This window comes from Peromyscus californicus, unplaced genomic scaffold, assembly GCF_007827085.1.
Source record: "Peromyscus californicus insignis strain IS unplaced genomic scaffold, ASM782708v3 Scaffold_7__1_contigs__length_154581171, whole genome shotgun sequence".
Taxonomy (NCBI): domain Eukaryota; kingdom Metazoa; phylum Chordata; class Mammalia; order Rodentia; family Cricetidae; genus Peromyscus; species Peromyscus californicus.
Genome location: NW_026294595.1, coordinates 66,765,234 through 66,792,564, shown reverse-complemented (window position 1 = coordinate 66,792,564; position 27,331 = coordinate 66,765,234). Strand labels below are relative to the sequence as shown.

The window sequence follows — 27,331 nt, the reverse complement described above, 5'->3', positions numbered from 1 at the left end:
TGAGTTTGGGTCGTCGAGTGTCCATGGAAGAAGCTGTCAAAATGTCTGCCTGTAACGAGGGAGGGACTGAGAGCCAGCAAACAGGCAGATCCTGGGGGGCCACCAGTCAGCCAATCTGTTGCCGGATATTTGACCACGCTGTGAACCCCGAGATTGCATTATGTACTGGAAAAAACTCTTTCTCGTTGTGGTGTGGCTCAGCCCTAGCACACATGTTTAATCCAAGAGCTTTCTGCTTGAATATTGTCAACAGGATTAAATAAAGTCAACTACAGGTTAAGAGGCAGAGCAAGCAGCCAGTTGACAGGAAGTAAACAAGAAAAACTACAGAGAATGAGGAGTCAGGAGGGTGGATAGGTAGACACACAGGAAGTGGAAGGGAGGGGCATTGAGTGTGGGGAGTTTTGTTTGAGACGGGTGTAGGAAAAATCTCTTTCTGGGATGATGGCAGAGGAGGAATGTCAGCTGGGTGCTTTCTCTGCCTCTCTGAGCTAGCAGGTTTTTATCCCAGCATCTGGCTCCCGAGTCTTTATTGGTAAAATGAATGATTGACATTTAGTAAAAAAACACCACCAGTCTAGCCTAAAAAGGCTCCAGGATTAGTGAAAGACCCTGTCTCAGACAGGAAGGGGAGGCAGACAGCAGGAAGATACCCTATTTAGATCTCTAGGTTAGATCACAAACATACGCATGTGAGTGTACCCACACAGAGGCACAACACTCTCTCTCTCTCTCTTTCTCTCTCAGGAAGGGCAGGACAGGAGGAGGGAAAGAATGAGAGAAGTAGACTGGATTTCTCATATGAAGAATATCAGGACTGATCAATTCTTTTGAGAGCAAAGGAGTAGGATGTCTTGGGGGAGCCGGGAAAGAAAGCTCATTTAAGAAGGCTGTGGTGCTGAGGGAGATTAGGACTTAGGAGGGGACCATCTCAACAGGACACTGAGATTCTAAGCATGGCCTCAGGGAGAAAGAAACTAACCCAGCTTGGGGCCTCAGGTCCATCTAGGCCTTTCAAGGGAAGAAAAGGTCCAGAGCAAGGGAGGCAGGAGGTCCTGGAGTCAACGCACTGGTGCCAATAGAAGCTGGATTCAGGATGGCATCCGGACTGAGTAGTTCCATTTTAACCCTGGGCTCCTGTGAAGGGACTGGGAATGGAGAAGATGGCCCAGTGTGCTTGGGCAGCTCTGGTCCCCTCGTGCTGATCACACAGAGCTCTGGTCCCCTCACGCTGATCACACAGAGCTCTGGTCCCCTCACGCTGATCACACAGAGCTCTGGTCCCCTCGTGCTGATCACACAGAGCTCTGGTCCCCTCACGCTGATCACACAGAGCTCTGGTCCCCTCACGCTGATCACACAGAGTTGTGGTGAAGGTAAAGCAGGGTGGTGGATGTGGCTGTTCTTTGAGAACAGTAAGATGGTGGACGTTTTTCTGACAGCCTTAGGCTGGGGTGAGATCCATCCCTTCTTTTCTTTTTTTCTTTTTCTTTTTTTTTTTTTTTTTTTTGTGTAGTAGTTTGAATGTAATTGGCCTCCATAAGCTCATACGAAGTGGCACTATTAGGTGTGGCTTTGTTGGAGTGGGTATGGCCTTGTTGGAGGAAGTGTGTTACTGTAGGGGCCAGCTCTGAGGTTTCCTATGCTCAGGATACTGCCAAATGTCTCAGTCGAATTCCTGTGCCCTGCATATCAAGATGTAGCCAGCACCATGTCTGCCTGCACATCGCCATGCTCCCCACCACGATGATAATGGGCTGACCCTCTGAAACTGTAAGTGAGCCACCCCATTTAAATGTTTTCCTTTATAAGAGTTGCCATGGATATGGTATCTCTTCACAGCAACAGAAATCCTAAGACATTTTGTTTCTCGAGACAGTGTTGTTTACGTAGCCCTGGCTGTCTAGAACTTGCTCTGCAGACCAGGCTGGGAGATCAACCCCTTCTAATCTGTTCTCCAAAGAGTATCCAGAGACATCAGGCTCAAGCTAGATCTGGTCATGGTAGCTGTGTTACAGCTCTGGAGGGAAAGGTATTCTGGCTGTCAGAAGCCAAGTGATAACAGCCAAATGATACAGGAATGTAGCAGTTCTGTTCTCTCCGGGAGAGAGCACAGCTCAGCTCTGCTCTGCTAAGGGAGTTTCCCCGCAGAAATGTAGCAATTCTGCTCCGGCTCCAGCGAGAGCCATCACAGCTCTGCTTTGCTAAAAGAGTTTTCCCTTCAGCAAAAGTCGTTCTCTGCCCTGCTCCACTCTGGTGAAAGAAGGTGGTCACCCAAACCTCGTTCAAGAGACTTCCTGGGAGGGAGGAATCCAGGAGAGTGGCTGCCTCTGCCAGGATGGAAAAAGGCAACCCCCAAACTGAACAGGTACAGGGCTTGTATGTGATTTCTTTCGGGGTGGAGTTTTTTCAGGGTGAAGATTTTCAGGGTGGGAATTGATCGGATTTCAATCCCTGAGCTTGGACAAGCTCGGAGACTGGCTGGATTTTGTACTCAGGGATTGGCTGGTTTTCCTGCTGAGCTGGTCAGGGGCAGAATGTGTTTTATTTGGCTGGGCCTTTTACTTTACAGTATCCATTCTCTCAAGAAGAAAACAAAAACAAAGCCTTCTCTTAGGATAAAGAGCCAAGTCTGGCCAGGCGGTGATGGTGCGCGCCTTTAATCTCAGCACTCGGGAGGCAGAGGCAGGCGCATCTTTGTGAGTTCGAGGCCAGCCTGGTCTACAGAGTGAGATCCAGGACAGGCGCAAAGCTACACAGAGAAACCCTGTCTCGAAAAACAAAAACAAAACAACAACAACAACAAAAAGAGCCAAGTCTGGTCCCTGACCACATCTTGCCCACATGCTACATCTTTTCTTGCCACATCAGTACCTGGGCCTTTGCCCTTTGGTGTCTCAGACCCCCAATAACTCATCCCACATCTGTGCTTCTACTTTTCCTATAACTCTGTGTCCCCACTGAATATCAATGAACTCTCATGCTCTTTAATCAGACCCAAAGACTAGTCAAGTCTTATTCCGTTTCCCACACTCCCCTTCAGGGCACTTACCAGACATACCAGGAAAATCCCTGGCACGAAACATATGCTTTTCTCCATTGCCTTTTAGAGGGAGTTTCACTACATAACCCAGGCTGGTCCTGAGCTCACAAAGATCCAACTGTCTTGTGTCCTGAGTGCTGGGATTAAAGGCTCACAATTGGCCGAACTGTGTGTGTGTGTGTGTGTGTGTGTGTGTGTGTGTGTGTGTGAGAGAGAGAGAGAGAGAGAGACAGACAGACAGACAGACAGACAGAGACAAGGCTTCATATCCCAGGCTGGCTATGAACTTACCATATAGCCCTGGATGCCCTGGAAGTTCTGATTCTCCTGCATTCAAGCATTGGGATTGTGTACTGATTTTTTCCCCCACCAAACCTGGTTTCTGCAGCACTGGGAATCAAACCTGAGGCTTCCTCCACGCTAGGGTAGCACTCTACCAACTCAGCAACACCCCAAAACAGCCTGCTTTCCTTTGGCAAAATTTGACACCTGTCACAGGAGCCTGTTCCCTAATATCTGGATCTGTCCCTTCCCCACAGCACATCCCCACACCCTCCCTCCCTATGTCTGGGTAACATTTCCTAAAATTTACCATTTGGAAAAACTCTTGATTTTGAAAAAAATGTAAAAATTACAAGTTGAAAGAACAAACAATGAAAACCTGCCTTTCCCATAAATTTGCCAACTGGTAACATGTGCCACATCTACGTGTGTGTGTGTGTGTGTGTGTGTGTGTGTGTGTGTGTGTGTGTGTGTGTGTGCTTGTGTGTGTGTGTAGACAAGATCTCACATTGTACCCCATGCTGCCAGTCTGGAAGCCTTCAGGCCAGTTGTCTTGGACCTAGTCTGTTCTCTACATAGTAACCAGTGGAATTCCTTTGAAACTGCTCAGATCATGTCACTCTGCCTAAAACCCCAGCAGCTGCCTGCCCTCTCAGAGTAAAACCCAGTCCTCACAACAGCCTGTACGGCCCTGTGTGTCTGTACTCTCTGGTCTCTCAGCTCTAGGCCATGGTGACGAGCTTCCTTGCTGTCCCTTGACTGTATCAGGCAAGCCCTTGTTCCTTTCTTCTAGAATGTACTTTACTGATAATTGGGCTGCTTGACCCCATCCCTATTTTTAATTTTTCTTCTCTTTTAATATTTGTTTTATTTAAGTGCACCACATGGGTCTGTATGTGTGCATTCATGTGAGTGCTGTGCCCTGGAAGGCCAGAAGGCAGGCGGCATTTGGGACCCCTTGGAGCAGGAATTAGGGGAATTATGGGTTGTGAGTCACCAACATAGGTGCTGGGAACTGAACTCTGTAACAAGTCTTTCTCTGTTCCGCCAGCCAGCTCTCAAATAATGACACAAAGACTTCTTATTAATTATGGAAGCTTGGCCTTAGCCTGGGTTTGTTTCTAATTACCTCTTATAACCTAAATTAACCTATTTCTATTAATCTACGTGCTGCCATGGAGCTTGTGGCTTTTTCCTCTTCTCCTGAATGTCCTGCTTCCTCTGCATCCGGCTGGCAACTCCCCCTTTCTTCTTTCCAGAACTCTCTCTGTCCGGAAGTTCCACCTGTATCTCCTGCCTAGCTACTGGCAATGTGGCTTTTTATTAAACCAGTCCCAGTGACATGTCTTTACAGAGTGTAATCAAACACCGCGCAACAGAACTCAGGTCCTCTGGAAGAGCAGTAAGCACTCAACCACTGAGCAATTTCTCCAGCCCTATTTCTTTCTTCTTTTAAAATCAGGACCTCACTCTGTAACTTAACTGGCCTAGCACTTTCTGTTTAGTCCAGGCTGACCTCGATCTCAGAGCAATCCTTCCTCCTTGATCTTCTGAGGGCTGGCATTACAACCGCAAAGCACAACACCAACCTTTTCCCTTTATCTCTTCTCTTCAGTACGGGGGTTTGAACCCGGGTCCTCCCAGGTGCTAGGCAAGGCCTACACCACTGAGACGCATCCCAGCTCTTACTGCTTGCGTCACCTCTCAACACCACCTTCTCAGAAAGACCACCCCAAGAACCACTCTAACGCTAACCCGCCCACCCCGCTGCCTACTCCCTACTCACTCTACTCCTTTAAAGAAGTTAGCTATTTTTGTTTAAAAGAAAAAAAACAGGCTGGAGAGATGGCTCAGAGGTTAAGAGCACTGGCTGCTCTTCCAGAGGTCCTGAGTTCAATTCCCAGCACCCACGTGGTGTGGCTCACAACCATCTATAATGAGATCTGGCGCCTTCTTCTGGTGTGCAGGAATATATGCAGACAGAGCAATGTATACAAATAAATAAATAAATCTTAAAAAAAGAAAGAAAGGAAGGAAGGAAGGAAGGAAGGAAGGAAGAAAGGAAGAAAGAAAGAAAGAAAACAACCTGAAGATATGGGATAGTTCCTTGAATTCCTAAACGGAAGCAATCTTCCTGTCTCCTGAGGAGCTGGGACTACAGGTTATGTCATCCGTGCCTGGCATTGTATACATGTGAGAGAGATATATATGCATATACATGTGAGATACATATGCATATATATCACATATATATATTAGAAATACAACAGTAGTAACTTCTCTTGGGGAGACGGCTGTTTTCAAGACAGGGTTTCTCTCTGTAGCCCTGGCTGTCCTGGATCTCGCTCTGTAGACCAGGCTGACCTCAAACTCAGAGATCCGCCTGCCTCTGCCTCCAGAGTGCTGGGACTAAAAGCCTGAACCACCACCGCCAGACTTGTAACTTCTTTTCAGGAATCAAATGAAATTGAGGGCTAGTATCAGCTTGGATACTTCTGTAAGAATTTCCTAAAAGAACTTCCACCTGGGCAGTGGTGGCACACGCCTTTAATCCCAGGGCTCAGGAGGCAGAGGCAGGTGGATCTCTGAGTTTGAGGCCAGCCTGGTCTAGAAAGCAAGATCCAGGACAGCCAGGGCTACACAGAGAAACCCTGCCTGGATAAAACAAACGAACAACAACAACAACAACAAAAAGAACATCCTCCTGGGCTAGAGGGATGTAGCTCAGTGGAAGAGTATTCCCAAAGCCCTGCATCAAATCAACAGAACCGGATCAAAACCAAACAGTCTCCCGATTAACCACGGCATTGCCTGGAACAGGGGGATGTGAATATCAGTAGCTTTCCACAATTTCATCCTCAGGCCTCCTCCTCGCTTCACTGGCTGTCCTAGCAACAGCCTTTACAGTGAAGGAGTCCAGCGGAGAAGGGCTGCGTGCACTCAGTGCTTCTATACAAGAATTAAGTCTAAACAACCTAATCAATTATATATAGTTAAAACTGGCATTCGAAATTGAAGCCATAAAGCTTCCCATTAAAGTTTGCACTTTCAATATTGAATACATTTAATGTACTTGTCTATCACTGAATAAAAAAAATGATAGACTAGGAAAACAAAACAAAAACAAACAAACAAAAAACAAAACAGAAAAACAAAAAGCACACACACTCACAAAAAAGAATTTCCCAGACTTTCCTTGCATCCTGGTTAGTTTTAACCAGCTCGACACAAGCCAGGGTCATTTGGGAAGGGGAAATTTCAACTGAGGAAATACTTCCATCAGCTTGGCCTGTAGGCAAGACTGTGGGGGTGTTTTCTTGATTAATGACTGATGTGGGAGGGCCCAGATCACTGTGGGTGGTATCAGCCCTGGACTGGTGGTCCTGGGTCATATGAGAAAGCAGGTTGAGCTAACCGTGGAAAGCAAGCCAGTAAGCTGCATTCCTTCAAGGTCTCGGCTTCAGTTCCAACCTCTAGGTTCCTGCCTCCAGTTCCTGCCCTGACTTCCCTTGGTGAGGGACTGTGATTGGGACGTGTAAGCCAAATACATCTTTTCCTCAAGTTGTTTTTGGTCACAGTAGAAAACAAACGAATACACCTTGATTTCATTTCTGGACACTTTCAAAAATCACAGTTACTCTGAGGGATGTTTCTAACTGTGTCCCTCTTAGTGTTGTGCCTTTCAGGTGGCACACAGTTTCACCTTGTCCTGGAGGTGAACTGGGCCAGCCAACCAGCTCCACTGAGACGTAGCTTTTTCTTCCCTTTAAAATTAATACCCATGTCTGGAGAGATGGCTCAGTGCTTAAGAGCACTGGGTTCAATTCCCAGCACCCATATGGCAGCTCACAACTGTCTGTAACTCCAGTTCCAGGGGATCTGACTCACTTGCAGACATACATGCAAACAAAACACCAATAAAATATTTTTTTAAAGTATAAACTAGATAATCTAAACACAGAAGCTAATTTCTTTTTTAAAAATGTTTTATTTTTTATGTGTATGGGTTTTGTGCTTGTATGTGTATCTGAACACCATGTGTGTCCTGGTGCTGTGGAAGCCATAAGAGGGTTTGGGTCCCTGGAACTGGAGTTACAGACAGATGTCATGTGGGTCCTGGAAATCAAACCTGAGTCCTCTGGATGAGCAGCCAGTGAGCAGAGAAGAAATCATGTAGCTACCGAGCCATCGCTCCAGCCCCAGAAGCTAGTTTTCTCTCTGTTTTAGAGGCTGCAATTCCCAGAAGAGGGTGCTAGGAAATTCAGTTTTGGGTGAGGTTCCTTTTCCTGGCTGGCAGATAACCATGTCCTTACTGTGTCCTCAATGAGAGAGGCTCTTTATGCATCATGGGGAGAGGGGAGAAAACTCTCCTATTTCGCCAATGTCTCTCTTCTTCTCAGGACAGGAGTCCTGTTTGATGAGCATCCCAACCTTAGGACTGAGATGAACTCATTTTGTTTTGTTTTTGAGACAGGGTCTCACGTAGCCCAGGCTGGCCTTAAATTTGCCATGGAGCAGAGGGTGACCTTGAACTTCTGATCCTCCTACCTTCATCTCCCAAGTGCTAGTATATTTGGTTTGTGTGGTGTTGGGGAGTAAAGCTAGACCCTCAAGTGGGCTGGGCAAGCACCCTACCCACTAAGCTTTCTTCCCAGGCTTTCACTAGCCTGTTCAAGGCCTCATCTTCAAATATACTCACAGTAGGGGCTTTTTTTTCCATCCAAATTCACATGTTGAAACAGAATGCCTTGTGTTGTGGTATTTGTAAAGAGGCCTTTGGGAGGTGGTCATCAGTCCCTTCTAGTAAAGGTGACAGAGCCAGGCATGGTGGCACACGCCCTTAATTCCATCAGTCAGGAGCCAGAGGCAGGAGCTTCGTGAATTTGAATCTACACAATGATTCCAGACCAGCCAGAACTACATAGTGAGACTCTTGTCTTACTGAATAGACAGATCCTGTTTAAAGGCATTTGCTAGGCAGTGCCTTTAATCCAAGCTCTTGGGAGGCAGAGGCAGGCAGATCTCTGTGAGTTCGAGGCCAGCCTGGTCTATAGAGTGAGTTCCAGGACAGCCAGGGCTATGCAGAGAAACCCTGTCTCAAAAAAAACCAAAAACAATTAACAACAGAAAAATTGGTGGGGTAGGTGCCAGCGAGATGGCTCAGCATGTAAAGACACTTGCCTCCAAGCCTGAGGACCTGGGTTCCACCCCCAGGGACTCACATGGTAGGACAGAACTGGCTCCCTGAAATTGTTCTCTGACCTCACATTCACACTGGCACATGTGCTCCTACACATGTGCACACACATGCAATAGATATAATTTTTAAAAACTGGTGGGGCAGACGTTTACAATGCAATCCATGCAAGTTTCTAGCACTTTCCACATTGCTTGCCTATTCTGCTTATTATCTAGTAGTCCCCTCTCACACTGGGGGTAGGTATCCCAGCAGCAAGGATCGTGTCTCCAGTTCTTGTGGTAACTGAGTTGTTAAGAAGGTGGGTGGCTGGAGGGTCTCACACGGAATATGGAGTGAGGCTTGTGTCTGGGGAAGCCCACGTGAGGAGGAAAGGCCAGCACCACTGGCACCAGGTACAAACATTTTATTTTTCTATAAAGAACAAAATACAAAGAAACAGGGGAGGGGAGCTAGGCCCAGAGGAGCAGCAGGCAAGCCCCTGGCCCTGAGTCGGCAAAGGAGGCCCTGGCAGCTACCCTAGAATTTCACCGGGCCTTCAGCTTGATGGTGGAGAAGGAGCCAAGGGAAGTGATGTCAACGCCGAAGACAGCCACTGAAGTCACACGAAGCCTGGCTTCATGGAGGCGCGGCGGCAGTTGGGACAACTCCGAGTGCCATTGTTCTGCAGGCATCTGCGGAGGCAGAGGGCTCTGTCCACTCACCCATGCCAGACTTTCTCCAGGCTCTGGCTTCTGTCTTCCTCCCTTCCAGCCCAGGGGTCGCTGTCCAGTGGCAGAGGAGGCTCTCCAGGCCTGCTGCTCACCTCCTGCCTGCCCTGCATCAGAGGCTTCCACCCTGGGGCAAGCCTGGTCCTGGAAGGGGACGCTCTGAATTCCCCCTGGGATGGTGGTAAGAACAACCCCTTCATGCGGTTGGAGGGAAGAGTCGGTAAGTAGGTGGGAAGTTCTTAGAACACACCAAGCCTGGGGAAGACACCCAGGAGCTTGCCTCTAATATTGTTAGTGTGATCTGGGGGTCGTGCCCACCCAGCCTCACCTGAGATGAAAGATGTGGGAGCAGGGCAGGGCCTGCAGCCGGCTGTTCTTCTCCCCGATGGACTCGCCACACAGGCCACAGTAGAGCTCCGTCTCCTCCACGCACTCATGGAACCTCACTACGTGCGCGCGCAGCTCACGCTGCAGCCCTTTGCTGCGGTAGATGCCCTCACTCAGGCAGTGCAGCTTGAGCTGGCTCAGCTAAGATGGGGGGGGGGGGGGGATAGATGCCGTGAGAGGCTAGGCAGAGGGCAGGGCTGGGAAGGTGCTGTCCCTGTCACACTCCTGCCTGGCTGGGGGACCTGGGAGAAAGACCCTGCCCACCCCCAAGCCTTGGATTCCCTTTGGACAGAGAGTGGGTAAGAGACAAGAACATGGGACCCCATGTTTTTGTTTTGAGATAGGGTCTCGCATACATAGCCGAGGCTGGCCTCAAACTCACTATATAGTCGTGGCTAGCCTAGAACTCCCGATCCTTCTGCCTCCACCTCCCAAGTCCTGGAACAGGTGTGCCCCACCATACCATGTTTCTGAAGGGTTTTGTTGACCAAACGTGCTGCTGTTAGCTATTAGATATTGCCTCTACCGTATCTAATTTGCTTCCTTATTTTTACTGAGTATTCATTTCCGATCAGTGTGAGAGCTGAGTAAACATGAGTGGCTGCGGTCCAGCCCAAAGCAAATACACTTCAACATCTTAGTCGGGCTGTGCACCAGAGCCTACAGAAGACTCTGGGAAACACTAAGCCAAAAGGCCTCAAGGTCTGGATACGATTAAGACATCTGAAGAGGCTACATATTACTATGGACTTTAGCATTAGGTCACAGCAGCTGGTAGCTGGGGGCCCGTGGGCCTCATCTATAGTATGAGATCACTTAGAGGGAAGGCTGCAGCCAACATCTGTGAGGATACCCAGCTCTTGATGCCAAGTACCCAGCTATGGAGAAGTAGAGGACGTTGTGAGGGTTGGTATTTTGGCTTTATTTTTAAGATTTTTAAAATGTGTACAAGCATTTTTGTTTGTGTATATGTTTGTGTACCATGTGCATGCCTAGTGCCCATGGAAAAGAAGACGTCTAATCCACGGAACTGAAGTTAGTTACAGGTGGTTGTGAACTGCCGTGTGTGCTGAGAACTGAACTCAGGTCCTCTAGAAGGGCGGGTAGTGCTCTTAACTGCTCAGGCATCTCCAGCCCCTGTTAGGGGTTTTTAAAGAAGAATAAAGAGGCTACCAGGGACTCACTGCTTCTCCAAACTATGAAATGCCTGCCTAGCCCCAGAAATACTCTCTAGGAGGAAGCTGGAGATCCAGGGGGTTGGGATGGCTGCAAGTACCTTCCAGAGGATCAGAGGAGCTCAGAGCTCTAGCAGGGTCTTATGTATCCCAAGCTGGCTTCCAACTCACTATGTAGCCAAGGCCAAGGATCACCTTAAACTCTGATTATCCTGTTTCCTCCACCACCACACCTAATTTTCCTCCTTTGGTTCTTGATCCTGCCAGACCCAGGAGACATAACCATGTCTGACCTTATTTCCAACCTCTTCAGCCAGGTCCTGGGCTTTCTCAATGGCATCCAAAGCCTGGAAGGTGAGCAGAGGCCAGAGATGTAGGCAGTCTGACTGTCTTGACTCATAGCAAAGAAAAGGAAAGTGGGCCGGGGGGGGGGGGGGGGGGGGGCGCGGGGGTGGGGGTAAAGGGGGGGGTGGAACCGTTGCTCTGTGAGAAGGCAGGAGAGGTTGTATGAGCAAATTACATCCCGCCTTAGTTTCTTAGTTTATACAGACACAATGAGCAGAACATGACTGCCTCATCGGATGCTGTGAGACAGCAGAAGGAAATTTAAGAATCTCAGCTCCAAATGCCAGCTTTGGCCCTTTAGAAGCTGTGGGCCCCTGGACAAGGCATGGGCCTTCTTTGAGGGTAGAGAATTACTGGGAATGTCTGGGCCTCATGGGAACAGAGTGAGGCAGATGTTAAAAAAGGGGGACAAGCCCAGCACCATACTCCCAGTGTTGGCTGAGTAGCCCCAAACTGGGAGCCCCCCGAGAGAGCTTTAGCTCCAGGAAAGGGCCCGACCTCACCTTGTCCAACACCTTCCTGGCCATCCAGCACTTGGCCACACCCAGCAGCACATGCACCTGCCCCAGGCGGTTTCCAATCTCCGTCATGATACTCATAGCAGAGTCGTACCTCGGGAAGGCTGTCTGCAAAGCCGGGCAGGGTTGGAATTGAGGTGATCCAGGCCCACGGTCCCCCCTCATCCTGGTGATCTCACCTCCAGGTCCCCCCGGCTCCGGTGGATATCGGCAAAGCAGAGCAGACAGAGTGCCTGCAGTGGTCGGTCACCGTGCTGCAGAGCAATCTTCATGGATTCCTGCAAGGGAGGCTGGTCACTCAGGCAAGCTGACCCTACTACGGGGTGTCCTATACCCAGCAGTCCCTCAGAAGGGACAGCTAGGGTCACCACCTCCTCAGAACCGAATACATTCTTGCAGTTGGTGAGGCCTCTTGTACTGAACCACTAAGATCGTAGTATTGTCTGACCGATGGAAACTGAGACCCAGAGAGAAGTACCTTTACTGGGATCAGAGGAAGAAGCAATGGGCTTTGAGCCTGAGTGGGGGAACTTCAAGACGCCTTCTATCTTTCTCTCGTTTTTTTTTTTTTTTTAAAAGACAGAGTCTCATGTAGCCGAGGATGGCCTTGAACTTCTGATCCTTCACCTTCCAAGGGTTGGGATTATAGGCATACACCACCAATCTGGATGGGTTTTATGTAGGACTACAGATTGAATCCAGGGCTATGTTGTTGTTTTGGTTTTGGTGTTTCAAGACGAGGTTTCTCTGTATATTCCTGGCTGTCCTGGAACTCTCTCTGTAGCCCAGGCTGGCCTTGAACTCACAGAGATCCGCCTGGCTCTGCCTCCCGAGTGCTGGGATTAAAGGCGTGTGCCACCACCGCCCTGCTGAACCCAGGGCTTTGTGCATGTCAGGCAAGCATTCTACCAACTGAGCCACATCCTCAGCCCTTACGTTTTACTTTTCTTTTTTTTTTTCTTTTTTTTTTTTTTTGGTTTTTTTGAGACAGGGTTTCTCTGTGTAGCTTTGCGCCTTTCCTGGAACTCACTTGGTAGCCCAGGCTGGCCTCGAACTCACAGAGATCCGCCTGGCTCTGCCTCCCGAGTGCTGGGATTAAAGGTGTGCACCACCACCGCCCGGCACGTTTTACTTTTCAGAGTGACCTACAGAGGCTGCCTCTTGCCCTGAGGATGGACTGGAAGGGAATAAGGTCTGGGGCACAGTTTGTGATAGAAATACTCTCTTCAGCGACTCAAGGGCAAGGGGTGTGTGTGTGTGTGTGTGTGTGTGTGTGTGTGTGTGTGTGTGTGGATTCTGTGGACTGTTCTAGAAAATCGGGGGCCCGGTGTCCTGGGCCTGAGGTCCTTCCCCCCCACCCCCACCGAGTGCTTCCCAGCTCCCCCACCTCACAACACTCCATGGCGCTGCCCAGGTGGCCTAGCAGACGGTAGGCCACAGCCATGTGGTACTGGCTCATGGCCCGATACTTGAGGCTCCAGCCTTTGCCATAGTCGTTGACAAGCTCCGCAGCCTTGCAGGGGAAGAACAAGGCTTTCTCATAGTCCTGCAGGGACACAGAACAGGAGGGGGACACAGTGAGTGGTAGGAATTGCCCTAAACCCGGGGCTCCAGACTGGGGTTCTCTGACAGCCAGGGAACCCCACTTTTTTTTTTAAATGTTGCACGAGTTAGCTGCAAACTTATAATCTTCCCGACCATGCCTCCCGAGTGCTAGGATCACAGATATGCCCCACGGTGGTCATAGTCAGCTCATTCTTTTTAAGTTTTTTTAAAATATTTATTTATTTGTTATGTATACAGTGTTCATTCTGCCTTTATGTATGCCTGCAGGCCAGAAGAGGGCACCAGATCTTATTATAGACGGTTGTGAGCCACCATGTGGTTGCTGGGAATTGAACTCAGGACCTCTGGAAGAGCAGCCTTATCCTCTTGAGTCATCTCTCCAGCCCCCCAGCTCATTCTTTCATTTTGGCCTCCAGTGGTAAGCATGATCCAGGAAGAAGGGGAAGCCAGTGCACAGGTATGGTCTCTTAGGATGGCTGCTGTGTGCCAAGTGCCTAAAACAGTTCTTAGACTTGGCTGATACGTAATAAATATCTGTTCATTGAATGAACAGGCAAAACACAGCTGGCTTCTCTCATCCTGTCCTAGAGGGCTTCTGAGGGGTTTACCAGGAGCAGCTGCTCCTGAGGGCTGAGACAGTTCTATCGCATCAGCACCAGAGAACATCAGAACAGGCTTGGCATGCCCATGAAATCCTTCTCGAACGCTCCCCCCTCAAACTCACAAAAGCCCCTCATAAAGAGCCAATGCCGTCGCCTCCCACTCATCAGGAAAGCAGGAGCTCAGAGGACCGCCCTGTCTGTCCACTCTTAGCCACATTCTCTGCCCTACATCTTGGTTCTCTTCCTGTTCCTCCACCCATGCCATGGGAACCAACCCCTGGGCCGAAGCCCCTACGTCTGCATCTTTGAAGTCTCTCTACCTAATCATCTACTACATACAAACAAGTCCTGACATTTCTCACCTCATTTAAAACTTAATAGCAAGGCTGAATGTGACATTGCTCACTTGGAAACCCAGCACCCAGAAAGTGGAGGCAGGAGAATCAGGAGTTCAAGGCCAGCTTTGGCTATATGCAGACTGTGAGGTCAGTCTGGATACATAAGACCTTGTCTTTAACCAACTAACCAAACAAACAAATGGACCAAAATTTTCCACTTTGAGAAAGAAGGACTGAGTTTACAGTCAGTGGAGAAGAACCCCTAAGCACTAGGTTTCGGGTGGAGCTAGCCCTGCCGTGTGAACTCCAGCTGCTCTGGCATCTGAGAAGATTGAGCAACACAGACAGAAGGCCGCTGTGCATACCTGGGGACCCACAGCTAGACTCCAACCACCATTGCCCACTGAAAAGAGCCTGAGGGAACAGCAGACTTCACGCCTAGCCCAGAGGATGTTCAAAACGAGCCCGTGGCTCTTTATTGCGCCAAATAAACAGGACAGTAAATAAAACACTTGTCAAAAGGATATGGGGTCAAGGTTGGAGGGACTTCCACTGGGCAAGGTTAAAATAATACAAGCCAGGCAGTGGTGGTGCACACCTTTAAACCCAGCACTCAGGAGGCAGAGGCAGGATCTCTGAGTTCAAGGCCAGCCTGGTCTACAGAATGAGTTCCAGGACAGCCAGGGCTACACAGAGAAAGCCTGTCTCAAAACAAAACAATAAAACAGACTACAAACAGGGCTGGGAGACGGCCCAGTAGCAAGCCAGCATGTCTTGTAACACATACACCACCTCCACGCAGAAAATTTTAAAAAGAGAATTCAAACTACAAAAAATAATAATGGAGGGCTGTGGATATAGCTCTGTGGGAGATTTGTCTACCATACTGGAAGATCCTGGATTCCTTCCCCAGAGCTGGGAGAAAAAAAAAAAAAGGGACCCTGTGATTTCACAGCGATGCACCAAAAGGAGAAGGCAGAGGTAGGCATGCCCTGAACACAGCCCTGATGTCCTTACTCCGGCAGCTAAATGAAGGGAAAGCCTTTGGTTTCCATTGGATCTGCACTTCAGAGTACCACCTAGCCCTCACTGATGAAGGAAAGGCCTTCAAGAAAAAAAGAAACCGCCGCTAATCAATCAAGAGGGACTAAGAGGGTGCAGGTGTCAGCATTTCATCAGCATTCACAGCAAACTGTGGACTCGGGCAACATTAGGGAAAGCGCTACAACCTCTAAGAGTCCAGGATGGGTTAACAAGCTGGCTGTGACAGGGCAGCTTCAACCCCGAAGGTGGAAGGACCCACTCACTGTCACTCTGAACCATGTTAACAGGTTTGTGTGGTGCTGGGACCCAAACCGGGGCACACGAGGCAAGTACTCTACCAACCGAGCCACAGTCCCAGCCCCATAGGCTGGGTATAGGTGTTTTGCCAGCATGTATGTCTTTCACCACATACATGCCTGTGGAGGCTGGAAGGGTGTGTGGGACACCCCTGGACGTGCAAATGGTTGTGAGCAGCCATGTAGGTGCTGGGAATGGAACCGAAGGTCTTGGAAAGAGCAGCAAGTGCTGGGTCATCTTTCCAGTCCTCCATAGCTTTTTTCTCTCTTTCTATTTTTAATTTTATTTTTACTCTTTTTTTGTTTAGGTTTTTTGTTTTTTTAAGACAGGGTTTCTCTGTTTTGCCCTGGCTGTTCTGGAACTCACTCTGAAGACCAGACTGGCCTTAAACTCACAGAGATCCGCCTGGTTCTGCCTCCCAAGTGCTGGGATTAAAGGCGTGCGCCACCATCGCCCAGCTTGCTTTTTTTTTTGACATAGGATCTCACTCTGTAGCTCTGGTGGTCCTGAAACTCACTATGTAGACCAGGCTGGCCCTGAACTCACAGAGATCTTGGATTAAAGGCATCCACTGCCACAATTTTAATTTTGGATTTTTTTCAGAAGACTATTATTTTTCTTCAGTATTTGGTGTGTGTGTGTGTGTGTGTGTGTGTGTGTGTGTGTGTGTGTGTGTGTGTGTGTGTGTGTGTGTTGGCAAAGGTCAACCTCAGATGTTGTTCCTTGGTCCCATTTAACTTTTTTTTTTAAACAAGTCTCTCACTGGCCTGAATGTCTGTAGTAGTCTGAGCTAGCTGGCCAGTGATCCCCCCAGATACGCCTGTCTTCACCTCTAAGGCGTGGGGGTGACAAGCACAAGGCCCCTGGCTTTACACACGGGTTCTAGAAATGGAACTGAGGTCTTTGGGCTCGCACAGCAAGCCCTTCACCAAGGCAGCCTCACTCCGACCTTGATTAAAAATGGCCACACGACATGAGTCAACCAAGGAAAAAACAGCTCCTCCTAGCTCTAAAGCCCCAACCAGATGATTCCTCCACTATTTTTCCATCACACTAACGAGCCTTTCCCTTATTGGCCTCAACCCGGTCCCTTCTCTCCCTCTCCAGCCTCTCTGGTTTCCCTTTCTCCCTCCTCAGCGCCAGGCTGCCCACCCAGTCAGCACTGAGGGTCCCTACCCAGGACCCTGAATGGAATTACACTATCCCAGGGGGCATCCTTGCTAGGGATCAGTTTGTAACTTGCCTGCTGGCTAGTTTTCATAAGGCCACCCTTAAAGCACTAAATTATGAAAAAATCCAAGAGGTCAAACGTGAAAACCCGACTCTACTCCTAGACCAACCCACAAAGGCCCTCTTAGAATACACTGATCTGGATCCCTAGACCCTAGACGGACAACAACTCCTTATGTCCCACTTCTTCTCCCAGTTTCCCTGATATTAGCGACACACTCAGACATCCAGAGAAAGGACGCCCAACTCCACAGGCAGAAGTCTTGGCCATGGCCTTTAAGATGTACCACGGAGAAATGAGAAAACCCGGAAACAAAAATACCTGATGCTATTGAAGATCTTTCGACTGGCCATAGCCACTGCCCAGGCTTCCTGGCCTCCTAAAGCCTGAGAACCTCTGGGTCCCTGCTTCAAATGCAGTTCAGGAGGATCACTGGGCCTGGGCCTATCTGAAGCCACGTAAACTACCTGGATCATGTCCAAGGTGCCATCAAGGAGGGCACTGAGGTGTTGACTGCTTCCATGTCCCTTGTGGCATGGGGATCAGGCTCAGATGGTCCTGCAGCCGTCCTCAAGTCTGGCCATGGATGACTGAGGGGGTCTGGGACCCCTTGGCCTGACCACCGCCATCTCTGACGGGGAGCCTCAGGTCGACATCACAGTATCAGGGAGATCTACCTCTCTCCTTCTGGACACTGGGGCCACCTACTATATCCTGATGGAGTTTTGGGGACCTAGCTCTCCTTCTCATTCCTCTGTCTGTCAGAGGAGGGGGACAGCTGTACCAGCCTCACCCAAACCCACCAGATCACCCAGGCTCCATACTCACTCTTTCTCCACAACCCCGGGGACTTAAGCCTCTTGCCTCTGACCTCTAAGGAGGAATTTTCTGTGATCCACTTCTTCCCCCTTTAATACCTCCATACTTGTGGTTAAAACAAAAAACAAAAAACAATGGAGCCTCCCCCTTGGTTCAGGATCTCCAACACCATCTCGGCAGTGGCTCCCCTTCATCCCACCGTACCCAAGCCGTATACTCTCCTCTCCACCATCCCATTTCTGTCCTAGACCTCAAGGATGCCTCCTTATTCATACCTCTCGATCCCCAGTCACAAACGACCTGTGTCTTTACTTGGGCTGACCTGGACTGTCTTTCTACTCACCTCTCCTGGACTGTCCTACCCCAGGGGTTGCAGGAACATTCCGCATCTATGTGGCAAGGCTCTGGTCCCTGACTTGTTCGCTCTGTCTCTTCCTAAATCCAAGCTTACACAATACATAGCAGGTTTTCTCCTCTGTAGTCCACCTCTACCTTATTAAACTTCCTGTCCAGCCAGGGATACAGGGTCTCACCCCGAAGGTCCAGCTGTCCACTCCTCAGGTTACTTATCTGGGATTAGCTATTACTCCAACTCAGGCCATTACCCTAGATAGAAAACAGTACCCAGCACCAAGCACGAAATTCTATTCTTCCTAAGGAGGAACAGCTTCTTACACTCTTGGGTTCCTTCTCTCTCCTCGCCCACCCGATATGTGAGGCGGCCCTCAGCCCCTCACACGAACCCTTTCTTGTACCCGTTACCAAGCCACTTTGTAAGCTTCAACAGGCCCTCCTCCAGGCTCTGGCCCTACATCTTCTGGACTTAACTCCTCCTTCTCTCTCCAGGTTACAGAAAAGAGGGGTGGTATGTCCTCAGGTTCCTGGGTCACCACCTGGGAACTTCCTTTGTGCCCATTGCACACTTATCGAAAGACAGCACATACTTGCCAAGGATGGGTGCCTTGCCTGTGTGCTCTGGTCACAGCGGAGCTTCTTAAACACAAATAAGAATGATTAACCTTTGGGTCACCCAGTACTGCCTTCTCTTTTCACTCCCTATCCCATCTCCTAGCGTACAAGGGGCTCCAAACACTACCCCCTTCCAGAGTTCTCTCTCTTCAGGTAGCATTGGTAGAGGACGCTATGCTTACCTTTCAGCCATGCCCACGTCTCAACATTTCAAACTGACTCCAGTTGCTGATCGGACTCTCTTAAGGTGTACATGATCATTTGTTTCTGCTGGCTTCTGACACACACCATATGTGATTCCAAATTCTAGAGCCTACCTCTTCAGCCGCTTCTTCCCTCCACCTGCTCTGTCCATCTGTCTCCTCCCCTACTCGGTAAGTGTCCTCTCTCTGGCTCCTGCGGCCTGCTACCCTCTCCGGGGCCCCACCCTGTGGGCAACTCTAGTTTCTAAGGCAGTTACTCTTCTCCCTCTACTGGAACCCCTCCTTTCCTTGCCTCCTCCTCCTAGGAGCTGCCTGCTAAGCCCTCTGGGCCTCTGTGACCTTGCCCCATCTCACAGCTCCATCTTGTAAGTCTCACAGCTTCTCTACACCCCCCCCCCCCCGTGCCCCCACCCCCTGGGCTTCTCTAGTGCCTCTCAGCTCCAACCTGGAACTTAGAGAAACTCCCTCCAGTGGAGTTCGTTTTGTGACTCTTCCTCTCTTCCTCCATGGACTCAGATTTTATAAATGTCTCACTCTGTTACTACAAACAGCTTGGCCTCGGTACATTTTGATGGCCTAAATTGGCATGCTTGGATTTTCAATGGTGGCAAATTCTTCCACTGCACAAACAAATGATCTGAAATCTGATCACAAACAAATGATCTTCCACATTTAAACTTGCTCTCTCCTCCTCTATTTCTTCCTAACTACACCTGTCTGGGGTAGCTCTTACATGTGGACGTTTATCATCTAAGAGACCCCCACCTTTAACCAACAGCCTGTCCTAACAGGGTTGGGAAGTTGTTCTATACCAGGCTGCCAAAGGCTGATTCAGTTCCCTATCACTCCCCTATCCATCTCTCCTTCACTAGGGCTTACCCCCATGCTTGTTTTCTCTATTTTTGTATGATAATTCCTATTCTGAAAGCAAAAATCATAAAAACAGGCCTTATGGTAAGATTTAAGGAACAATGCTTGTTTAATAGGGTATTAAAGCTGCACCTCCATGTACTCATAAAAGAATGCACCTCATGCTGGTAGCCGAACTTTGTAATGTCACCAAGGTGGTATTACTCTTAAAAAGACATGCAGGGCAGGGCTGAAGAGATGGCTCAGAGGTTAAGAGCACTGGCTGCTCCTCCAGAGGTCCTGAGTTCAATTCCCAGCACCCACATGGTGGCTCACAACCATCTGTAATGAGATCTGGTGCTCTCTTCTGGCATGCAGACAGAACACTGTATACATAATAAATAAATCTTAAAAAAAAAAAGACATGCAGGGGTCATCAAGAGCAACTGAGCCTTGGCACTGTGTGGCAGGACAGAAGTTCCTAAAGACAGCCCAGGAAAGGCTATTGGTGAAAGATTCAGTAAGTTTTGAGGATCTATGAAAGTATATACAAGCCTGAGGACACAAAAGCCAAAGAAAGCTCTGAAGGTATAAGAAAGTGACTGAGAGTAATGAAAAGTGTTTCAGATTTCTTCCCACCCCCTCCCCCATGCTACTGTTTCATTAAGATTTCAAAGGTTTAGGAAACTTGTACTTAACAGTTCAACCAGACCACTCGTCTGGAGACTGTTCACCAGCAGGTTACCAAAGGAGATACTTGTCCCTACAGCACCAAAACCGACTTCCCAAACACCTGTCCCCTCTGCTTGCTTTCTCTATGATCCAACTAGAGATCACTGTCAACACTGGCCAGAGACTTACGGAGGCTGCCCTTACTGGTCCTGTAGGAGATGTGATGCATATTCAGGAAGGCATTCTACCTTTTATGTAAAATGACCAGTCTTTTATAGTCTAACTAATGATCCATGGCACCCCAGATAGGAGACAAAGTCACTGGTAAACTTTACTATAACATTTATCTCAGCTGCCCATCAGGCACAATCAAAATACAGAGGATACACATCCCACTCTCTCATGGGGTACATGAGATCTGTCGGAGGGAGGGAGGAGCCCTAATATCACCCCTTTTAGACAATATTGACCCTACCTCACTGTCACAGCATCTCTTGTTTCAGACCTCAACCTCTGCATATCAGCTATTGAATAATGCTTTGCCTGACTGCTTTGGAGAATGGTGGTAGTGTGCCCCTCCTGGGTCAAACTGACGGCCAGCATTGTGGCCTCACCCATTGTCTTATTAGACTCTCTCACCTTGCCTGTCTTTAATTGCTCTAAGCCGAATATCACTACCACTCCTTATCTCTCCCACACCTCTCTTCAGTATCACAGACTATGGTGATATTTTATTTGTACTGAAATGTGATTTTATTTGTATGTTAATAAGTAAAGTTGCCTGGGGGTCAGAGCCAATAGCAAGCCTTAGCAGAAGCTGGGCGGTGGTGGTGCACCCCTTTAATCCCAGCTCTTGGGAGGCAGAGCTAGGTGGATCTCTGTGTGTTCAAGGATACAGCCAGCATGGAGACACACGTGTTTAATCTCAATACCAACCATAGAAGACCTGGAGGTCTGTACAGACAGGCAGTGAAGAGGAGGTCATGTGGTTGGGTTTACAACCAATGAGAAGGCAGAACAGAAAGTCTATATAAAGACAAACACACAGGAAGTAGATCTCTTGGCTGAAGAGGATAGCTACAGCAGTGAAGGGTAAGGCTCCTAGCTCTGACCTCTTGGGCTTTCATCTTTGCATTGGCTCTGTGTTTCTTAATTAATAAGATGGTTACTTCTACAACAGACTGCTTTAGCTCTTCAGGAACATACTTTGTGGGCACACTGGATTCTGCAGACTACAATAATTCCTTAACCCTTAGTACTACCACCCAGCTCCTATGCCCAAACATTTACAATGACTCAATTCTCTACAACACTCAAGTTTATTGCTGCCTACCTGCTCAGGGTGGTCTGGGATTTGTCCCCTGGTTTTCCTTTTTCCAAGACTGGGGGTGGTACCCAGTGAAAAACTCTGGCTGATTCCCATCACAGGGTTTACAGCAGTCCTGGGTATAACTGCTGGTGTCCCCATTGGAGCAGCGAGACTGACGACTTCCCTAACTATTTACCATCAGTTTTTCTTAGTTCATCCAGGACCCCCAAATGGGTGGCTTACCATTCTTACCCTCCAGGGCCAAAGAGACTCGCTGGCCGCCATAGTGCTACAAAATTGGTGAGGATTAGATTTACTAACAGCAGAGAGAGGTGGTCTTTGTTTCTTCCTCAGAGAGGACTGTTGCTTTTGTGTCTACCCGTCAGGTAAACTTTACTATATCATTTATCACATAAAAGACAAGATCTGACAACTCCAGATGGATCTCCTAGAATATAAGATACAGCCTGATGCCTCTGGCCAGCGGCTCACTGACAGTCCAATATAAAATTGGATACTACGTTTCTGTAGTAGTTTGAATGTAACTGGCCCCCATAATTTCATAGGGAGTGGCACTATTAGGAGGTGTGGCTTTGTTGGAATGGGTATGGCCTTGTTGGAGGAAGTGTGTTACTGTAGGGGCCAGCTCTGAGGTTTCCTATGCTCAGGATACTGCCAAAGGTCTCATTCCTGTGGCCTGCATATCAAGATGTAGCCAGTACCATGTCTGCCTGCACACCACCATGCTCCCCACCATGATGGTAATGGACTGACCCTATGAAACTGTAAGTGAGCCACCCCAATTAAATGTTTTCCTTAAGTTGCTGTGGTCATGGTATCTTCATAGCAATAGAAACTCTAAGACACCCTCTTAACCCCCTTTCTACCCCCCCTTTTTTGTTTTTTTCTAGACAAGGTTTCTCTGTGCAGTTTTGGTAGCTGTCCTGGATCTCACTCTGTAGACCAGGATGGCCTCAAACTCACAGAGATCTGCATGGCTCTGCCTCCAGAGTGCTGGGATTAAATGTGTGCACCACCACTGCCCAGCCTCTCCCCCTTTTCTTAACATATTTGTGACTTTGTGGTATTCCTTGGCTCCCAACTGCCAGAATACCTACATTTCATACAGAACTATTTCAGGGTCAAATATGAGATGTTGGGCAGGAGAGTTGGCTCAGTGGTTCAGAATACTTGCTGTTTTTGCAAAGGACCTGGGTTTGATTCCCAGCTCCCACAACCATCTTTAATTCCAGTTCCAGGGAATCTGACACCCTCCTCTGGCCTCCTGGGGCACCAGACACACATGGAGTGCACATACACATACTCTTACACAGGAAATAAACGAAGTCTAAAAAATAAAATATAAAAATAGTGACATGTCAACAATTTTTCTTCCCTCCCTCTGACAGATCTCATGTACCCCATGAGATCTTCAAACTCATTGTCAGTTACAAATGACCTTCAAGGGGCTGGAGAGACAGCACACTGTTTAAGAGCACTGGCTACTTTTCCAGAGGATCTGGGTTCCATTCCCAGCACCCACATGGCAGTTCACAACTGTCTGTAACTCCAGTTCTAGGGGATCGGACACCTGCACACCAAAGCACATAAAATAAAGTTAAAAAAAAAAGAATGATCTTCTGATCCTTTTCTGCCTCCTCAGTGCTGGGATCACAGGCATGTGCTACTACACTCAGTTTACGCAGTCCTGGGAACTGAACTTTGTGAACACTACAAAAGACTGCCAACAGCCCTACATCGCCGTCTGATGTCAGTAACTTTCTAATCCAATAGTAAAATGCATAACCCAAAAGTAGCACAATATGAATAGTTGGTCCATCTAAGTGGTGGGTATACGGGAATTCACTGTGTTATTATATTTTCTTACATTATTTTCTCACTTTGGGGGGACAAAGTATTTATCATATGCCAGGAGTTAAAATTCCACCAAAGCTTGGGGCTAGAGACATGGCTTAGTGGTTAGGAGCACTGGCTGCTCTTCCAGAGGACCTGGTTTTGATTTGCAGCACTCCCATGACAGCTTCAGGGCATCCAATGCTGACCTCTGGTGTCCACTAGCAAGGCACATGTGGTACTCAGACACACACGTAGGCAAAGCATCCACACACACAAAATAAAAATTAATCTTAAAAAAAAATCCCCCACGGCCGGGTGTTACACTGGGCCATAGGAGACCATGTCACGCCCTCCCCACTAAAATCCTGGTGATGGTTTGGTCCCCGACTCTGCCATCAAGTTCACAACCACCCTTCTGCATGGCTTCCCGCCTCCTCATACACCTCTGGCCACTCTGTGCCCTCCCTTCCTCTTGGCAGAGCTTGGGCTGATGATCATTCCTGGGATTTCTGCATGGCTCACCCCTCTCTTCCTCCATCACTCACTGAGGCCTTCTGATCCCTGTCTTAACAATGGCACCACTACCCCACATCCTGGTGTTGCTACCTTTCTTCACACGATGCACAACCACCTTCCTGAATGTGTTCACCGCCATTCTCCTCCAGATAGAACAGGGCTGCCAGATAGAGACCCCACCATTGTCTCTGTTGCTACAGACACACAGTCCAACGGTGCCTGGGATGGAGTGGATCCTCAGCAAACTTTGGTTTCCTTTTGTTTTTTGTTTTTTTTTCCAGACAGGGTTTCTCTGTAGCTTTTGGAGCCTGTTCTGGACAAGCTCTGTAGACCAGGCTGGCCTCAAACTCACAGAGATCCACCTGCCTCTGCCTCCCGAGTGCTGGGATTACAGGCATGCACCATCACCGCCCGGCTCGTTTTGGTTTTTTATTTTTTTAATTTTTTTCCTTTTGGTTTTTTAAAGACAGGGTTTTTCTGCACAGCCCTGGCTGTCCTGGATATCACAGAGAACTGCCTACCTCTGCCTCCCAAGTGCTGGGATTAAAGGTGTGTGCCACCACTGCCTGGCTCAGTAAATATTTCTTAAAGTATTTATTTGATATTGTGTGTGTGTGTGTGTGTGTGTGTGTGTGTGTGTGTGTGTGTGTGTCTGTCTGTCTGTCTGAATGTATGTATGTGTAGCAGGTGCATGCAGCAGCCTGCAGAGGTCAGGAGAGCTATGGGACTGTAGTTAAAAGCAGTTGTGAGCCACCATATCAGTGCTGGGAACCAAACCTGGGTCCTCTTCAAGAGCAGCAAGCATCAAAGCAGCAAGCAGGGCTTTTAACCACTGATCCCTCTCTCCAACCCCCTTCCAGAAATATTAGACAAATAAATCTTTAAACCTCATCTGAGTCTTGTTCTTCCTCATTTATAAACAGACCTCTTAGGGTTCAGAGAAGGTAGGTGACTTGCTGAAGACCGTACAGAAAACACAGCCTATGCCTTGTTCTTACAGGGGGCTTCCCTGTCTCCTAGGTCACCTGAGAGATGGAGGTGAATGGCTCCACCTTCCCTGGAGTCCTGTCTCATTCAGCACACCACTATCTAAAAGGAGGGCTGAGGGCAGTGCCCAGCAAGATGAGTGGTCCTAGGAGGCTCTCGGGGCTTGTGCTGAACCTGGAGGAGGCAGGCGCAGCCTCTATAAAGCATGCCAGTGGGTTTGTGGACTTGTGCATGCTGGGAAATGCTCCTGTGCCATGGACCACTCGTCCACCCAAGGGAATGTGAAGCTGACAAGGTCACAGGCAGGTTCAATAGCCACCTTAAAACCTATGCCATCTGAGGGACCATTTGCAGGATCCGCAAGTCTGATAGTTCTGTTCTCTGATTGGCTAAGGCTGATGGCATTGTCTCAAAAGAACTTTCGGCCAGAGGAAATCAGGGAATAGCTATCATAAACAGTGAGAACCCTCTCCCCGAAACTCTCAGGGAGGCCCAAACCCCCACTGTCCTCCCCCCTAGGGCCCAGGCCCACCTTGACCTGGGCGTAGAAGCTGCCCAGGCTGCAGCAAACACGGCACTCCAGCATGGTGTCATCATTGTTGTGGGCATAGCGCAGGGCCTTCTCAAAGCTCTCTAGGGCCTTCTGGAAGAGGCTGAGGCCCAGGAAAGCATTGCCCATGCTCAGGCTGACCTGGCCCCCAAGCTGGGCACCAGCCCTGGTACCAGGCAGGCCAAGGCAAGTCTTGCAGTAGGAGATGGTTTTGTGGAACTCACAGAGTTTCTCATTGCTGCGTGCCAGGTTCAGGTAGCTTTCCAGCAGGAAGTCAGCATCCTCCAGCTCCCGTGCAGTGTCAATCTGGACCACAGCAAACTGACCCCGGGGTAGTAGGCAGACAACATTCAGCCAAGGCTCAACCTGTATCCCCTGGGGTGCCATATCCAGCCCCACCTCACAGCCAGAGCAGCAGACCCCAAAGCTCAGACTCAGAGTTTCCACTATCTCAGATACATCCTCCCAGGCTCCAGCCACAGCCTATAAGCTTGAACTGCAGCTCAGACCTGTAGACAACACCCTTTCACCCCCAGCCTCAGATCTGGAGTCTACCACTGACCAGCCAGACACTCAAATGGAGCCTGTATCTCCAGGCAGCAAGCAGCAGACCAAAACCTAGGCTTGGAGGTCTGGTCTTGAGATCCCTGGACTCTAGTCCTGATGCCTGAGAACCTCAGGCTCAGAGGCTCAGACACTGAAGCTGAAGGCCACAGGCCTGAATCTGAAGATACCCATCCATCTAAGTCTCAGGGTCTTCCACGCAGATTGAAAACCTCAGACCCAGCCACTGGCCTGTTAAGATAGAGGATTCTCAGGAAGCTACAAAGGAGCCTGGGAGTCGGGAGCCACCCAGCCCTGTTCCAAGCCCTTTCACAGCACCCGGGCCCTCCCATGGCACCCTGTGAAGGTACATCTACCTTCAGCATCTCTTTGTAGCGGCCCATCTCTGAGTGAGCTGTGACCAGGCAGCCTAGCACCCGGAAGCGGCCCACGAGGTCGGAGCCTTTCTCCAGCACCTTCATCCACACCTGCAGTGCCTTCTCTGTCTGGTTGGACTGGTACAGCTGCAGTCCTTTTTCGATCTGTTGCTTTGTCTGGTCCTGCCCCATCCTCCCACAGCCCGGCCACTCGGAAAGACTGTGGTTGGGCTACGTGCCTCTAGACCCTCATGGTGTTGGCTCCACGGCACCGGCTGCCCACTGAACGCTGGGAGGGGAAAGCAACACCAGGAACGGAGCAGGGCCTGGATGGACACCGGGCGCCACCCTGGGAACAAGGCTGGTTCAGCCCCTGTCTGCAGCTGTCCCTGCCAGTTGGCACCACGTGGCTTCTGAGGAATGTCAGCAGCAAGGTCACGAGGGTTTCTGCCGCACCCACCCAAAGCTGAGAGGTGGCTCCTCCAGGGACGCAGGCATTCTGCCGCCTGGGAACCTGTCTGGGTGCCCCCTTGTACACTTCTGATACCAGCCTTGATGACCCCGGAGGTTAGACTTTCCTGAAGCCTTGCCAAAGGCTGTTTGTCGGCCAGGATTTGGGCAAGCCTCAGGACAGGGGTTCTGACAGCAGGAAAGAAACAGACAGGACGCTGGGCACACAGGCATCAGGGAGGAGGGGTGAGTGCCCAGCCTGCTTATTCCCTTTTCCTCTCACCTCTGCTTTTCTTTTTTTCAGTTTTTGTTTTTAAGACAGGGTTTCTCTGTGTAGCCCTGGCTGTCCTGCATCTCGCTCTGTAGTCCAGGCTGGCCTCAAACTCACACAGATCCATCTGCCTCTGCCTCCCGAGTGCTGGGATTAAAGGTATGCACCACAACTACCCGGTGCTTTTCTTCCTTTCTTGTTTTTTGAGACAGGGTTTTTCTGTG

General features: G+C 49.2%; 1 protein-coding gene and 1 long non-coding RNA gene across 2 annotated transcripts; one reads left to right on the top strand and one right to left on the bottom strand.

Annotated features, from left to right (window-relative positions):
* The first annotated feature begins 1,917 nt into the window (after positions 1 to 1,917).
* Positions 1,918 to 11,947, top strand: LOC128102246 (uncharacterized). Its single transcript, XR_008215362.1, has 3 exons — positions 1,918 to 2,368; positions 11,062 to 11,148; positions 11,843 to 11,947. It is a non-coding gene; the product is annotated as an uncharacterized LOC128102246 (long non-coding RNA).
* Positions 8,539 to 26,774, bottom strand: Rapsn (receptor associated protein of the synapse). The gene is made up of 8 exons (XM_052725822.1): positions 26,387 to 26,774; positions 25,449 to 25,787; positions 13,045 to 13,203; positions 11,837 to 11,935; positions 11,643 to 11,765; positions 11,088 to 11,141; positions 9,561 to 9,760; positions 8,539 to 9,196 (listed from the first exon to the last, which is right to left on the bottom strand). Exons 1-8 carry the CDS (start codon positions 26,576 to 26,578, stop codon positions 9,124 to 9,126), a joined length of 1,239 nt encoding a protein of 412 aa, XP_052581782.1. The 5' UTR covers positions 26,579 to 26,774; the 3' UTR covers positions 8,539 to 9,123.
* Positions 26,775 to 27,331: the final 557 nt, after the last annotated feature.

What these genes read in the sequence shown, in the direction of transcription:
- Rapsn (XM_052725822.1), bottom strand. Translation starts at nt 26,578, where the DNA reads ATGGGGCAGGACCAGACAAAGCAACAGATCGAAAAAGGACTGCAGCTG. An exon ending in GCGCCATGGAGTGTTGTGAG is followed by an intron (nt 11,936 to 13,044) that starts GTGGGGGAGCTG and finishes CCTCCCTTGCAG; the next exon opens with GAATCCATGAAGATTGCTCT. An exon ending in GGAGCCGGGGGGACCTGGAG is followed by an intron (nt 11,766 to 11,836) that starts GTGAGATCACCA and finishes CCGGCTTTGCAG; the next exon opens with ACAGCCTTCCCGAGGTACGA.